Raw genomic sequence first — 16,079 nt, forward strand, 5'->3', positions numbered from 1 at the left:
CTTCAAACCTCAGCAATTCTGTGATATTTATTTACTTTCTCTCTTTGAGCTTTTGGTATTTTTTCATCACTAGCCCTGACCCTAAAATGCTATCTCTCCAGGAAAGGCTCCAGAAAGAACTACAACTAGGCTTTGAGTGTAACTGTGGCACTCAAACAGCTGAAACCAAATATTGAGGAAGTGGGAAGTATGGAAGGAATACTAAACAGCAGGGATATTTGAGGTGTTTTTCTTCTTTTTTTCTTTTTTTTTCTCATGCATTTTATAGTCACTTTCATTTATGAGTTGACCACCTTCTTAATAATGCAGTACTTCTATCTGACTGTGATAACATTTTTCTCAGATAACAACAAAAGTGTTTAATGAAGAATTGCAAATTACTGCATGAGTCCTCACAGAGAAACAAGTTCTCCAGATAAACCAGATACACTGTAATATAACGTGTGCTGAAGTAAGAAAGTTGCTCTTAGGACAAAGGTGTGATTGATCATGTAAAATTTCCCTTTCTACTGCATTGTTTTGGTTTTTTCAGTCACAGAGACAACCTTATCATATAATTCAGTGCATTTCAGTTCAGTGTGTGTTCAGATTTCCCAGGAAATTTAGAGCTTGCAGGACAGAAATTTTCAAGCAAGAAAGAGAATAATGTCCTCTTGTGGAAGAAACTCAGTTTTTAGATTTGATGTTTTTCCAAATACCTGTTCGTTATTTCACTGTTCTAATTAATGGTGATATACCAGACATGTTATGAATATATATGGTGTTTCTGTCAGTGAAGACTCCAAGCTTTGTTTCTTACTACATCTGAGAAGATTTCACACAGTTGAGTTGCAGCTACCTGTGTTGTGGTGGTTTTGGTTTTTTAATAGACTTGAGGATTGCTTTGAAACAAAAAAATAGTCTTCCAAAGTAGCTTTAGAGGGAAGACTCTTCTAGTTTCCATTATTTACCTATTATCCATAGTGAACAGCAGTTTCATTTAGGAAAGATTAGTTTATTCCCTGTAACTCCAGCTTGCGTTTATTTTTGGATTAGGTGTTTTTCTTGCTGATGAGCAAATTTTTTATGATTTTTCTTCTGTAGGCTTTCAGTGAGGAGTCAGCCAGAAGTCTTTTTCATCTGTGAATGAAGTTTAATGAACCCTTGCTAAATCTGCTGTGTCAAGGCAATCTTTTCTCTTTGTCTTTTCATTGTTCCATTAATACAGCATTTGGGAGCTCTCCAGTAATAATACTAGGCAGCTCTTTTTGTGATTTCAGTTTTCATTTTGGATATATTCAGAACTGAGATCTGACTTAGAGTTCTGTGACAAAACTTTGTGTAAGGACAGATTGTCTTTAGGTTGGGTATTAGCAACTGTTCTTTCCAAGATTGCCACCATAATGCTTTAAAGGTGCAAAGTGATTCTTTGCGTGCTAAGAGTCATCTCCTAGTTTTTATTAATTTATAATCTGTAGCAACTAATTAAATTGTTAGGGCTCCAGTTACAGTGTCAAATTAGTCACTTGAGAAGGTCATTATTGAAAGTCTACAAGGAGTTGGAGAAAGTTTAGCAACTTTTTTTTTTTTTCTTTTGCCTTAGTTTTTATAGCAATTATGGTTGACCTGTTTGAGGGTCTGTACAACCATGTTGTTACAGGTTCAGGGAGGTAGTCCTGATCTGGTGCAAATATTGAATGAAGCTGGACTGTGCTTGACCAACTAAGCAAAACTTACGGTTAATTATTTCAGAAAATTTGTCAGGAACTTTGTTGCTTTTGAGCAGGTCTTTGGCCCTCCAAGACAGAGAACAACTTATGTATTTGAAAAGTGGCTCCAAAGTGTTTGATCCAAAATATTGACATAACACAACTGTGCAGTCCCAGTCTCTGTGGATGATTATATTCTACACCATTTTCTTGAATATTAATAAATGAGATAATCACTCATGAGCTCTCTCAGATACATATCTTCTCATTGTTCTAAGATTAATGTTTATGAAATCTATTTTTCCACATGCAATGTGTTTATTCTTAGTGGAATATAATTTAGAACTGTTCTGCTTTGCCTTGAACTGTAAAATCAAATGGAGGACTAAAACAACTTGCATTTAAAGGTGTGTGTAAACTATGTTATTCCCTGCCTCTTTGAGGCACACCATATATAATAGTTTTGTATAGAAATAAAGACAGTGATCAGTGCCTATTAAAAAGAAGAATTAATTGGTGCAGCAGTAAAAATAGAAATTCTCAGTGGTGATGGAGTGGAGAGACTGTCATTATCAGGATGGGAAGCAGCAACCCAATTGGTGGTACTTACTGTTTATCTATGCGTTTTAATTATATAGAATTTGGGAACAAGAGTCTGTTTTTTCCTCTCAGTATATTTTTTGCACTGCATTGTTGCAAACATTTTTCTATATCCCTTGCAATGTAAATTGCAGTCCAGTCATCTTCTGAGCAGAGACAGACTATGCTTTGAATACAGTAAAAATAAAAACAATGATGCAACTTCAGTTGCATGCTTTAATTCAGAACTGGCTTAAAATTTCTGTTAAAAAGAAAAAAAAAAGCTGAAAATGTGTAGAAGAAAGTTCTGCCTGAAGGTAGTTCTTGTAACAGTGGTGCCTGATATGAGCTGTCATAAGCAATAACTCACTTTGTCCAATACATAATTCAGAGGTGTATTAGCATCTGCTCTGTTAAAGAGGGGATTCTGTAAAGACTTGCAGAGTATCATGCAAATAAGATTTTTTTTTCTAAGATCAGTCCTGCTGAGAAAGCTATATAGAGTTCTTAGTGCTTAACCTTTTTATAAGTTAAATTTTTGTAATGTAGGCCAACTACAAATCCAGACCCTCTTGGGTTTGCTTGTCTCATTTTACTTCTTTCTGGTTATTTTTAAAAGTCATTTTATTCATGTTCTCAGTTATAAGTAACCAGGTTAATTCCAGTGGATTGAATGACCTACCTTGTGTGCTTCAAGATAAGCTCATCCTTTCCTGAGTTAATTATAACTATGGTAAGTGCCTAGCACTGTGATTAAAGAACTCCCCTGGTTCTTAGGTGCCTGGTCATTTTAGCCAAAACCAGTCTTGAATTAAATAGCAGAGCTTTCTCCTTAATGAATCCAAATGAATGGAAGTGGTAATGGCCTGAATGTGGCCAAATGGATGCTAGATGCTAACTGCCTAAACCATTCAGTAGTGAACTGAACTATCTCAATAATGAAACGTCTTTCCAGGATCCGTGACTTTTCCTCACTACCTTTCTGTGCTTGAATTCTATCCCTGAACGACCTCTGTGGGTTTGGTCAGATGTGTAATTTCGAAAATCTAAGCAGAGGGTTGGTCAGCTTTAAAGATTTGCAGGATAGAAAAGTAGGCTTTGTTTCTTGCCTGAAGAAATCCTAGTGCAAAAGTTTTAGCTGTCTCAGAGCTGTGAGAAGGTGTTTTCAGATAGAAAACATGCTCATTCTGTCACATTGGAACTGTCACATTTGGTGTGGCATAATCAAAATCATTGGCATCAACCAAAAAGTAGCAAGTCCCTAGCTCTTTAAAGTGTAATTTCACACCTATCCGGTGTGGAAGTACAAGTTCTTACAGACTTTTTTTAGTCTGACACGCATACCAAGAACCTGGAGTTCACTTAATCATTTAAGGAAATGAATTACAAAGACATTATTTGATCAGAATCCCAAATATAGAAACCCTTTGACTTTCACATATGGCTTTTTAGTCTTTTGCCTGCTGCCAGACATTAATGCTTACTGGTGGTGACAGTGCCAAGTTCTGCCAGCCAAAGTGGCCACACAACAGCGGCACGAAAGGATTACTTGCCATAGCTTTTGCATGCAATTTCACCCATACTGCAGGTGTGCCAGAGCTGTGGTCAGATGCACCCAGTTTAGACCTTCTCTGCTTTTGAACATCCCATGATTAGGGCCACTGTGACCATAGCTGTTACCACCATCTGGTCCTGGGACAGCCGAGGAGAGAACTTGTGTCCCAGTATGCTGACCTGACACTGCCAGGCAGCTCCTTGGGCCCTCTACCCTGGAGTTCCTCATGTCTCTTGTAAGAGAGGAAAAAGATAGAGAAACTGTGTGACATAGCAGTTGGTGATGCAACCACAAAACCAGCTTATCTGGCTTTTTAATATCATTTTTCTGGATGCCGGTCAGGATATGGTCTGGGATTGGGTAAAATCCTCTGGCAGGCCAGACAGCCTGTGGGCCACCAGTTCTTAGGTTGTCTTCAGGCTAACTTCTTGCCCATTAATCTAGTGACTTGAAACAGTAATTTTAAATCTGCCATTGTAAAGTACATTGCCATGCAGAACATTTCCCTGTTACAGTTTCGCATTATCTGAGAGCAAGGGAGTTATCTTCCCTCTTCCCTGCCCAAAAAATTCTCTTGTTGTCAAGAATAAATGTCAGAATTTTCCACCCGGGGGAGACACCAGTTCTTTTTTTCTTGACAGCTCTGGCTCTACTTTCATCCATGTGTTGACATCCCTTTGAATCATTTTGGTAATTGATGTGTGAAACTTCATTTTTATTTGAGAACTCTTTAAACTTTTTGTTGATGTTTTCCAGTTTGGTATTTGTCCTTTTTCACTTTTGTTTTACTCAGATTTGTATATTAGAATTTGTAAAGTAATGCAGTGTACCTAAATAGGATGTAACTTGTGAAGGGGGAAATGTCATCCTAGTACTGCTAGTCAGCCTTTTTCTTTGTTTTTCCCTCCCTTTAATTGTTGAAATTCTGAAGATAAAAGCCCCTGTCAGAGTGTTGACAAAAACTGTTAAGCATCTATTAAGATCTGAATAATTTTTTCACTTCTACAACTATACTACATAAGCAGAAGTTTCACTTGGTTTCATACCCCCATAAACAGTGTTCAGCAGCAGTTCTGTTTTAATCCAGTGAACTAAATGGGCATTGTCTTCTCAGAGCACTCAGCATGTCATTACTGATGATGTGTGAGGTTCTCCTGTACCACATACAGTCCTTATGTCTGAAGCCCTGGTGCATTCATAATGCTGAGCAGCATTTATAGGTTTACTAATTCATAGCAGACACACTCTCCTCTCTCTCCATAATTAAAATCTGCTGCTTGGTACAGTGACACATGGTGACACAGTGTACATGACTTCATTAATGCGCTCTGTTTCTCTTGCCCTTGTTTTCCTTCAAGGCCTTAGAGCGCGACATGAGCAGGTTAGCAGTTATTCTGACAAATAGGAGGACACCTCCTGTCCAAACTTTTGCAGAAATACTGGATGACTTTAAATGTCAAACTCCTGAATGAGGTAAAGGCCTGTCCTTCCTGTCAGGATTTTCCTCCGAGGGGCAGGATTTGAGAATCATCTGATACACATTGCATCCAAGTGTACAAGCCTGCAAGTAAAGTAAGTCGGGAAGGGCTTCTTTTACAAATCCCGCAAAAGGATTAGAGATGGTTGCAAAATTGTTTTCTTTGCAGATTTTAAAGTTTTGAACCTTTTTCTTGAGGGTACTGCTTGCCTTCCTACACGCTGTTTATTTCACGTGCCTCCACCATGTGCTCTTCAATGTGAGAATTGCTTTATTCTACAGATAAGTACTAAACACTTAAGGAACTTGGCTAGCAATGCTAGCCTTGCAATCTAAAAACATTCCCACTTTTTCCTCTTAAAGAGGCCACAGAATGGTTTGGGTTGAAAGGAACCTTAAAGTTTATCTAGTTCCAGTTGCCCTGCCATGGACAGGGACATATTCCACTAGACTAGGTTGTTCAAAGCCCTATCCAACCTGGCTTGGAATAGTCTCTCTTAAAGTATGGAATCACACAGAATCACTGAATAGGTAAGTTTGTAATGGACTACAGTGGTCATCTGGTCCAGTCTCTCTGCTCAAGCAGAGTCATCCTAGAGCACATGGCACAGCGATGTCAGTTTAGTTACATTCCACTTCAAATCCTGTACATTTTGTTTCAATTGACCTTTGTTGTGGCATCAGAGACAGAGTTTTTTGGTTTTGTTTCTACTTACTGTGTAAACTACACATGTGCGTGCTCTTATATACATTTGAGACTGTATCCTGGGACTCTAGGGAGTAGGAATTATATTTCTTGTTCCATGACAGTCAGAGCTTCAATAGTAATTAAAATAAATACTTTCATTATGAATAAACCATTTATGGAAATGTGACCTCATTAGGCACTTGCAAGATAATGCAAGCCAATTTAAAAATCCTGGAAATTGTGTGACTTTGAAACTATCTCTACAGTCATTTGAGTTCCTTCCTAAAAAAAAAAAAAAGAAAAATAAATAAAATGTGTTTTAGAGTCCATATCAATCAGTAAAAGCTCATTTTCAGTTTTATTTTTTACTGGAATTGTTCTCTAGTAATTGGGAACTGCATTGTAGTTTTGCTTTTGCTTTCCATCCCAGTGGTTGCAAAAACGTGTCATTGCCCAAGAGAGCCTCTATCTTTCTTTTCTTTAATTTTTTAAAATGCAGGTTGTTTGACTAAGTGTCATGAGTAGTTAGGCAGTCTGTGGGGATATCCTGTAGGGAGACTCAGTGTTTTCAGTGGATCTGAATGGTTAAGTTTGGTTTTGTTTGTTTGATTTTAGTCCCATTTTTCATCCAGTAATTTAAAAGAGGAGCCTGCTGTCTTCCTGTTTGTTCCACATAAATGGGAAAACATGCAAGTTAAGTGTTTGGATCATTGCCAAGACTGTAAATGAACCCTGCAGCAGCACTGATGGAAATCATAGCTGAGAGCAGTCTTGTGCATTGGTCAGAGACGGTGTTTCAGAACTTAAAAATTATTTGTGAGGGAAAGTGGTAGCAGTGGAATAAAGCCAAGAATATACTGGCTGATAACTTGTGCTTCTGTCATTTGATTGCATCAGCTTGTATGCCCTTTCTCCAGCTAGTGGGTTCCCAGATCCTATTTTTTGCAAAGAGTAGCAGTCAAAACTTAGTAGTCTTTTTGCCGAAATTTTCTTTTGCTTCGTAGCAAAGTTTTGATAATCACTTCCTTACTGAGTTTTATCTCTGATGTTTCTATCATTCACATGTTGCATGCAGGTTTTTGGCATTTGTTATAGAAAAGAATATATATGTATGCACTAACTTTTCACTGTTCAGTTCTTTAAAAGATGGAAATTAAAAAAAAAATGAAAAAAAAAAAAGGGAAGAAAGAGATTTTGAAGAGCAAAGGCTTAAAAGAATGCCTGAACTGGTGTGTCCTTCCACGAATTGTAGTGTATTGGCATCCAGATTTTGGTCTGTGGAAAACATTAGGTAGTAACACATCCTACAAAGCCAAGATGGGACAAGAGAGCAGAAAATCACATGAAGTAAATAAGGTTTTACAAGTAGGGAAAATCAGGACACACGAATCACTGAATTGGATTAGTCATGGGTGTCCATCGTGGTTCTTAGTGTGATAAGAAGAGATTTGTCAGTGGGAGGTAGCACTTGTCTGTCTCTGGATTTAGGAACTGTGTTCTACACCTGTGTTTTACACAGCAGTGTCTGGAGGGCACAAATCAGTTTTTCCTTAAGTACTGAATATAAATTTTTAGCCAGCTGCTGAGCTCTCACAGCTATTAGAAATGTCAATTAAAGTTTCAGGGTAATTAGTAGTTGAGAAAGTGAGGCCCCACGACTGACTGTGAGGCTGGCCAGTAGTGAAGAATCCAGTAAGTGCTAAACAAAATTGTTTAGCTTCAAACTTTTAAATTTTGCACATATGGACTGAACAGCAAATGGAAATAATGGCCCTTACAACTTATGTACTTATTAGCCAAATGAGATTATTGAGAGTTTTTATAATGGACGGTTTACTTTTCTGTTGTATAGAATTTGCTCTGGGGACAGGAAGAGAAGTACCACAGTTCCTTCTCACTGGCACTTGTGCATGTACCAGTAAATGTTATGGATTGCAGAGAAATTTGTTGAGTTCCTATCAAGAAATGCAAAGTATAACATTCTTAGTAGTTTGTGGTTAGAATTATATTGCTTTCTCTGGCAAGTTCAAGTGCTCAGTAGCTTGTATCTCTCCTTGTAATATTGGGGTGGGCTGTATAACTTCCAAGAAAATCTATTTTGTCCATTTCAAAGAATAGAGAAACCATGAAGAAGGAATTTGGCTCAGAAACTTTGCTTTGCTCCAAAGATAAATGCTAAATATCTAAAAAAAAAAAGTTTCTAGTGCAAGACCATTGTCATTTATAAGAGTAGTGCGCCCTTTTTTGTTGTCACTACCTCCAGTGTTTATCCACATTATTCAGCTTCTATTTATGAAGGACTGAGAGTCAAGTCAAGATAATATATATGGAAAACTGTAAAATTGCCATTATACAATGGTTTACTTTGAACACTTTTTGGAGTAAAATCATCTTCTGTAAGAACATGATCAAGCTCCTTATTGGTATTTTATATACAAAACATAAGTGCAAACAAACAAACAAACAAACAGAAAACACTACAACCTTGGAGTAAGGTGTGACATCCTGTAGTGAAATGCAGGTTTTCTGCTAAGAAAAGCATTTGTAAAGGTGCAGTGCATTTCAGTGTATAGAAACTTTGCAGTATGACTCTCAAAATGCAAAACAGATTATTTACATCCTCCTTCAGGAAAATGTCACCCTCACCTGTGGATAGACTCTTCTGTACTTTGCTTCTAGTTATCAACCAGTAGTGTTGACTTATCTGATGCCCCAAACTTCCTTGTGAAGCAGAGAACAGTAGTTCTGAGTGGCGCTGAGAAGTTGTATAGACCAATGCATTAGTGTTAGTGTGTTTGATATTTGCTGGTACACTTATCCCAAGAAACTCGTACTATTTCAGACCAAACCAAACAATTATTCTGGTACTGGAAGAAATTTATGCTTTGGAGAGAGAACAGTAGCTGAGATTCTCTTCTGTGAGGCAGGAGAGATTGGAAAGGAAGACAGGAGAGAGGGAAGACATCTCCAGACACAAAAGGCATCACACCAGAGCACCACATTGCCTCACTCACCCATTTACCTTGGTGGTTCACATCACATTCTTAGTCCCCTTCTCTTCAAAGTAAGATGTTGAATTGGTCTTTTAGTGTCTTACTCCTCCTGCTGAATTCAGGACAGGACAAGCCTCCCCTCATGAATTGGGGCTTATGGATTTTTTTTTTAGCTACTCATTATCAAGTGACTATAATACACTTACTGGAAATACACTGTTATAGGAAATCTTCAGGCAGTAATTAATGGCTTGTTTCACATAATACTTATGTATCTGTGCTACTTAAGTAATAACATGCATTGTATGCATTTTTCCTTCCTCTTTTGTTATATTGATAGAAATGAATGGGAGGACGGATTATAAATCATGCAAAGCTTGTGGTTAAAAATATGAATAGGGGTCCAAGGCCGGAGTTGATCACTGGATTGTCTTCCTCTGGGTGGTCATATGTAGGAGACAGCAATAAATAATCCACTGGGTAGTGCCTCTGGGGCCAACAGATGCAACTTCTCAGGAGGATCTCCTCTATCTCAGTAATACAGGGTGCTAAGCGACTTCCGATGCTGTTCTCAGAATTGGAAGGAGTTGTGGCTAGAAGCACATGGGTGGGAAGGAGAGTCTATAATGGCTGAAACTTATTTTTTTTTATTTCCTCTCTTTTGTTGCAAGGTCTTGCTCTGTATAACGTATACCTCCACCTTTGAGCTGAATGGGAGTTCAGTGTTGAAAATTGCTGAGGTAAGTGCCTCTGTTATACCACAGCTTATGTCACTTAACCTTTCCCTACTAACCTAGAGTGTGTCTTCCATATGTAACCTGAAACTGAACCAGTCTAAAGCATGTCTGCCATCTTTAGGACTGGTATTACCTTATGTCTAACGTGAAAAAATAGTTGCAAGTTGGGCAGGTTTGGGCTTGCATGGGAAGGCAGTCTTGGAAGTTGACTGACAATTGTGTATTACAGCATTGCACACTTACTACTTCTCTTATTCACTTTATTTTGCTTTTTTGCAATAGAAAGTTTCTCTTGAGCTCTTCATAAAACAGCACTGTGCTGATTTCTTACTGGCTGCAACTCTAAGGAAGTTTCCTCAAGGGAAGTGTATAAGCCACAGTGTGCCATGTTAGCACAAGTGTCTCAATGTTCCTTGTGTGTATCTCTTTCTTGACACATCCAAGTAAAGCATTTATAATACCTCTAGATCCATTGGGTTGTTAGTCACTCTACTCCCTTTGTTCCATTAGATTTTTGTCTGAATTAAATTGTAAAAGAGCTTTGGTTGTAGAAAAACATACCTGCAGGCATATGAAGTGAGCCTTTGCAGGTGGGTGATATTTTTAGAACAGTGTGTTGCAAGCCATGGGTTGTTTGTTCAGGTTAGAGAAGATGCACCGGAACACTTAATCCTCCTGTGCAACACACACTGCTGTCTGCAGAATCTATTATTAAATTACATTGTTAACATGGTATGAGCAGAGCTAGTGTCCATGAAGGAATGTGCATGTTACATGTATTACACTCCCAAGTGTCTGTAGACATTTAGAGATGTGTTCCTTCTCAGTTTTTGGTATTTGGGGTGGGGGCTTTTGTAAAAAACAAAAATCCCATGTGAAAATAGCTGACTTTAACTGGAAGTTACAGTATTTTCTGAGTTCAGGAGTAAAACTGACCTTGCCTTATCTTATTGGAAGCTGAGAAAACACTTGTAGGGATAACAGAGAACCAAAGAAAATTACTTCCATTTTGTAAAAGAAAAAAAGAGCTTTAAAAGGCAAGAATACAACATAAATAGTCCATGTATATAATATATACCGGATTAAAAAAAAATAGTAATCATTCTAGATTAGCACAATTTAGATTTTGGTTTCTCTTGTGCAAGGTGAGACCATAAAGTGTGGTTATTTTTGGAGGTCTTTGTAAGCCCCATCTGTAGATGCTGCAGCAGGGATGAACTGAACTGCTACTTAAAGCAAGCCAGAATTTTTAAATTTTTACTAAACCCTCTTTATGTCAGTGTCACACACTGGAAAAAAATACAGATCATTTCCCCTCTTGCAGTTTTTCTCACATTTCCAACAGACTTCCTAACATGCGTGGCAAAAGCTGATGAATTCAGCTTAGTGCATATCTTTGCTGTAGGTAAAGAGCTTGAGACTGAACAAAATGCTTGCTGGCAAAAGCATTTCATGACTGAACCCTTCAGCTTTCAGTCTTTAAGAGCACTACCTGAGACTGGGGGGAAATGGTCTATCAGTCATGATCTGTGTGCTATAAACTGTAGAAATAGCCAGAAATAATATTTTCTGTTCTCTCTGTAAACAACAGGGTTCTTATTCATCAAAAGCATTCTGAACATTGGCTGTTGTCTTTCACAGATTGATGTGGAACTCTGCTGGTTTTGGTAGTTGCACTTCAGTTTTATTCTCAGAAGGCCAATCTTGCTTTTAAAAACAAGCTTGCTGGTGACTGATAGAAATTAGGACAATGCTAGTTCTTTTCTTTTATGGTGAGCAAGACTCTAATGCATGATGAGATGTGGCAGCAAAGCAAGCAAAACTCCTTTCCTTCAGTGAATTGGAATAAGCAGTAATACGGAGTGCGCTTGCCTCTATTTGGAGTGTTTGGGGGTACAGTTATTTTCTCCACACTTCTTGAGAAAATACTGCCTCAGGTTTTTTTAAATAGCCTAGATCTCTCTAAATAGCAAATCCTACCAGGCACACACATGCTTCCCCAGGTTCCTCCTGCCCAGGCTTTAGGTAGGGTAAAGACTTTAACAGCTGGAATTACTATGCCTTTGTGTCTGAATTATCCAATGTATAAGCAAGAGGAAACAGAAAATCATTTCTCAGTTCAGCATTTGGTTAACCATCTGACTTGCTCTAAGGGGAAGGTGGCTGAGAGGAACTTTCTGTTCCAGTTAAATAGCCCATGCTTTTTGACATTTCTTTCCAAGTCAGTCCCTTAGTTTTCCTAGCCTGCACTCTGTAACAGGTGGAGCCACTGCAGGATTGGAAAGGTGCTGCCTTCATTACTGGTGGAACTCCCTGAGGACTGTCTCTGACAAACAAAGCTACAGCCTGGCCATTTAGCACTGCCTGATCGTTTGCAATTCTTATGTACAAAACAATGGCACTCGAAATCTTTCTGAACCATATCGGCTTCAAATTAAGGAGGCATCCAACATGAAGAGTACTATAATTTGTGCCCTAAGTATTAATAATATTGAAAATAGATTAGTAGTATTAAAAATAGATTAAATCTTGCCCTTTGCACCTTCCCATGCTTGCCTAGACACCTGCAAGAAAATTTAGTTGATGCTACTGCTTGTTTTTATGTGTGTGTTTGTTGCTCCAGTGTGCCTTCTGGAGGTTTATTTTGTGTAACTCTGTTGTGTTTCATTAGCTAACCCTTCTGTGTTTTGCTCTTAGTTGTGTTTTGCATGCCATAGAGCTGGAAGTCCCCGAATGCATGAAATGATCAAAATGTCCATTGCACACCTCTTTGGAGCCCTGAGCTCTCCCATTTTTACTGCTGCTTCTTCATCAGTGGCTTTTCAAAAGGTACCTTGCCAAGCCATTTAGAACACAGGCCTTCTGTAAGATTGCAACTCAAGTGGACAGTATTGTTTGCTTATTAGCTTGCATGGGGAGGGGAGAGAAGGAGATATCAACCATGCTCTTTCCAGAAAGTCAGCCTACCTCTAAGAATGGTATTTCATTAATTAATTCAGGTACTCTAGAAAAAGGCTTACAGCTCAAGAAGAATGATCTCAGCAGCACTGGAATGGTTTGGCCTCTGTGAAGGGCTGTATGTGATTAACAGTCTTTTAGGGTTATTTTGTCCACTGGGGTTCAAGTGATAGCTGAATGATGGGCAGAATTGGTCCAGGCCAACTTACAAGAACATCTTCATCACTGACCTACTGACAGCTTGGTTTCACTTCAATAGGAATTAGAAACTATCAAGAGTCTTGTTTGTGTGCCTATGTCAGTATTGATCAGACTATGTAATCAGATCACTTCAATTTTTCCTTCTTAAAAACTCATCCTCATTAGGGAACTATAAAAATGACTTTACATCCTATAATATCCTTCTAATTCAAAATTGTACACCAGATGCATTTATGTATACTCCTTACATTTTACACTTTTATATTTTTTAATAATTTTTCACAGGTAGTTCAATTTATATTTACAGTTCTTACTATGTATCTAAGCAATGGCAGAATAAAACCACTAAAACTGAAAAATATAGAAGTATGTGAACAGTAATTTACTTTTTTCTTTTTTTGGTTGCTTGGTTTGGATTTGGGGGATTCTTGTGGTCATTGTGAATGATGAAGCTTAGTATAGGACAAAGGACCAAAACTCCTTCTTCAGAAAGACTGTGTTGTACAGTTCTGTCACAAACATGCTCAGCTCCATTGAGACTTTCATCTATTTAGTAGTTAAGGATCCTAGCTGTGTAACACTTTGGCAGCCATTTGTGCAATATCACCTGGGGGAAACAAAGGGTGACTCTGGGCACAGCACATCGACAGAAAACTGCCAGCAGCTGGGCATGGAGTTGGGAACTGGATGATTCCATTAGGGTTCATCTATGGCTACCTTGGCTCCCATGGGATCTTTGAGAAGAGGAGCCCTCTGCTGGATTGCCAGTTATTACAAGGCAATTGTTTGTGTTATTTATGGTAAAGTGCTATCGTATTTTCTGTGTTAAGAAAGGGCTTAAAGGCTTTCAGATGTGTTACAGTACACAATAATTATCGTAAAACAAGTAGCAAATACCTGTACATCAGAATCAACAAGCTTCAAGAATTCGAGGGTGTTTACATTGCAGACAGATTTCCAGAGGGGTAGTAACAATAAGTATCAAGAGATGAACAATCAAAGCAGCATTCAATGAATTCTATACCAAGTGAGACAAGTACCAAAATCACTTGGGTTTGATAGGAGACTGCCAGTTTTGCCCTACCATTCCAGCAGCTGTGAGACTGATGAATTGCAGGCTGCTTCTAGATGCTACTTACTTGGGTTTCTAACCAAGACTGCTAAAAATTTCTATTGCACTAATAAAGCAATAAGAAATAGTAAGGAAGGCTGACTATCTGCATGCAAGAGACCTTGGTATCCTCCTAAATGTGTTCCTGGTAAGTGGGAGTTGATCTCTTTGTACTGCTGTCTTGTTTCCTCATCAGGTTTGCATTGAGACATATGTATCTAGCTGTCACCAGCGGAGCATTAACACCGCTGTGCGGGCAACCCTCAGCCAAATGTTGAGTGACTTGACTTTACAGTTACGACAAAAGCAGGAGAACATGGTGAGCCTTCTGGCATCAACAAATGGTTCCATGTCCATGGCTGCATACTGTTTTGTTCCTCTGAATGGCTTATGGATTTTATTTGACACTTCCTCAATTAATCCTGTTTAAAAGCTTTTTTGGGCTCTGACTATGCCTGCCTCAGAGTTCTCACATTATCAACTCTAGTTGGCTTGGGTTTTTTTTCCCCTTGCATTAAACAAAAGAGACTTTGTTTTGATATCAGGCTGCCTCAGCCTTTTTCATTCTTTTATTTTGTTTGCTTGTTTTTCTAAGGTTTATTGAAATCCTTCTGCCGGAACTTTTTGCATGACATTTATGTAATGAAAACAGATTCTCAACTAAGGACTGTGTAATTTAGATTTTTCTTCTACTTTTTTATAGAGGATAATTTTAAGTTAATGAAATTCTTTTTTCTTTATTAGCAAAAGATAAATATAATTTTATTTATTTCATTATTAAAATTCAAGAGAGCTCTTTGAATGACATCCCAGCACATTTTCCACTTTAAATGTTCTGGGTATATGTGGAGTTACATTGGCTTCTTACATTTGTTGGTACTGCTTTATATAATAGTATATTCTCAAAGAAGTAGTTTGTAAAAGTCAGTTTCTGTTTATTAGGAAATTTTAAAGACTGTAGTTGTACAGATTGTTTTCCTTACATCTGTTTTGGGTTAAGATGATCACTTCTATTTCAGATTACTAGACTAGATTGCTTTTATCCTGCTGAGCAACTGCAAAAAGAATTAATCAGTTTAAGTAAACTTGTCTTTTGTTGGTGCTAAATAGGTTCGTTTTACTAGCCAAAGCATTTACAAAAAAACCCCAAACAAACAAACAAACAAACAGTAACATTTTGGGTCTGCAAGTTCAATTTTGTTCTTTTCTGAGCTGAGGAGTAGGTAAAAGCTATGAAAACTGCATTTAGTTCCTGGCAGTTTGTTATTGATGCTTGAGAGAATTTGGCTTGACCCTGTTGCGCACAGTAGGAAGAACCCTATACCACAGCTGAACCAAAGGATGTAAGAGGTCATTTCCATTTCCTGACAGCCATTAATTCTGTTGGCACTGTAACATTAACATTGTCAGTGTTCTAAACTCTCTAACACTCAATTGATTTTTGTTTCTAAGTAGTTTGTGAAGTCTAAACTATGCTTTTCTCTTACTTATTTTCAATGCAATTTACATGCCTAATTGCTACATTTAGGTGTAGGAAATCCCTTAAAGACTTACAAAGCTTTCACCTCATGAGATGCAATTTCCTTAAATCTAAATGACTGTTAAAACAGATCTTAAGGAAATTTTAAAAATGTTTTGTAAAAGGTTCACATAAAAACCCTAACAAAAAAACCAAAACAGATAGAGGACATGAATTTAAGAAAGTTCTGCTGTTAAAGTATTGCTTCTATAATATTCCCTCTGCCCCTTGCACCAATTACACCACCTCTGTCTTTCCTCAACAGATAGTTGAAAACCCTGACACCTTGCAGAAATTCAAGAGTCAAGGTATTTGTAATACTTTTTTAGTGACTCCTTCCAATCCAGCCTTTTTAACCTTCCTTTTATCACCACAGTGTTGTTTGATGTCATGGGAGTTGCACCCTCAGGATTTCATAGCTTCTCTATAGTTTGGTGCTCTCTGTGGTAAGAACTGAGACAGCCCAGTTAACTCCTGATATTTCCAGTTGTGTCTTCGTTTGGATCATGGTAACAGCATTGCATTCAACATAGTAATAAATTATTGTTTCAAGGTGCTAACTTCTGTAATTAA

General features: G+C 37.9%; 1 protein-coding gene across 5 annotated transcripts in view; it reads left to right on the forward strand.

Moving 5' to 3' along the window:
• The window catches only part of ARFGEF3 (ARFGEF family member 3), an 86,231-nt gene that overhangs the window by 21,853 nt on the left and 48,299 nt on the right, over positions 1–16,079 (forward strand). For 3 of the 5 annotated variants that reach the window (XR_010720016.1, XM_066178957.1, XM_066178958.1), the window contains exons 5-7: positions 9,652–9,720; positions 12,415–12,546; positions 15,772–15,814. Coding sequence is in view for 4 of the 5 variants with exons in the window: in XM_066178957.1 (XP_066035054.1) it covers positions 9,652–9,720; positions 12,415–12,546; positions 15,772–15,814 (244 nt within the window). In the remaining variant the exon portion in view is untranslated. Of the gene's footprint in view, positions 1–9,651; positions 9,721–12,414; positions 12,547–14,183; positions 14,307–15,771; positions 15,815–16,079 lie in introns of all 5 variants that reach the window. The other 2 variants (XM_066178959.1, XM_066178960.1) reach the window with 2 other exon arrangements.

Source organism: Chamaea fasciata, unplaced genomic scaffold (genome assembly GCF_029207755.1).
Source record: "Chamaea fasciata isolate MVZ Bird 193981 ecotype frontalis unplaced genomic scaffold, bChaFas1.0.hap1 SCAF_3, whole genome shotgun sequence".
Taxonomy (NCBI): Eukaryota; Metazoa; Chordata; class Aves; order Passeriformes; family Sylviidae; genus Chamaea; species Chamaea fasciata.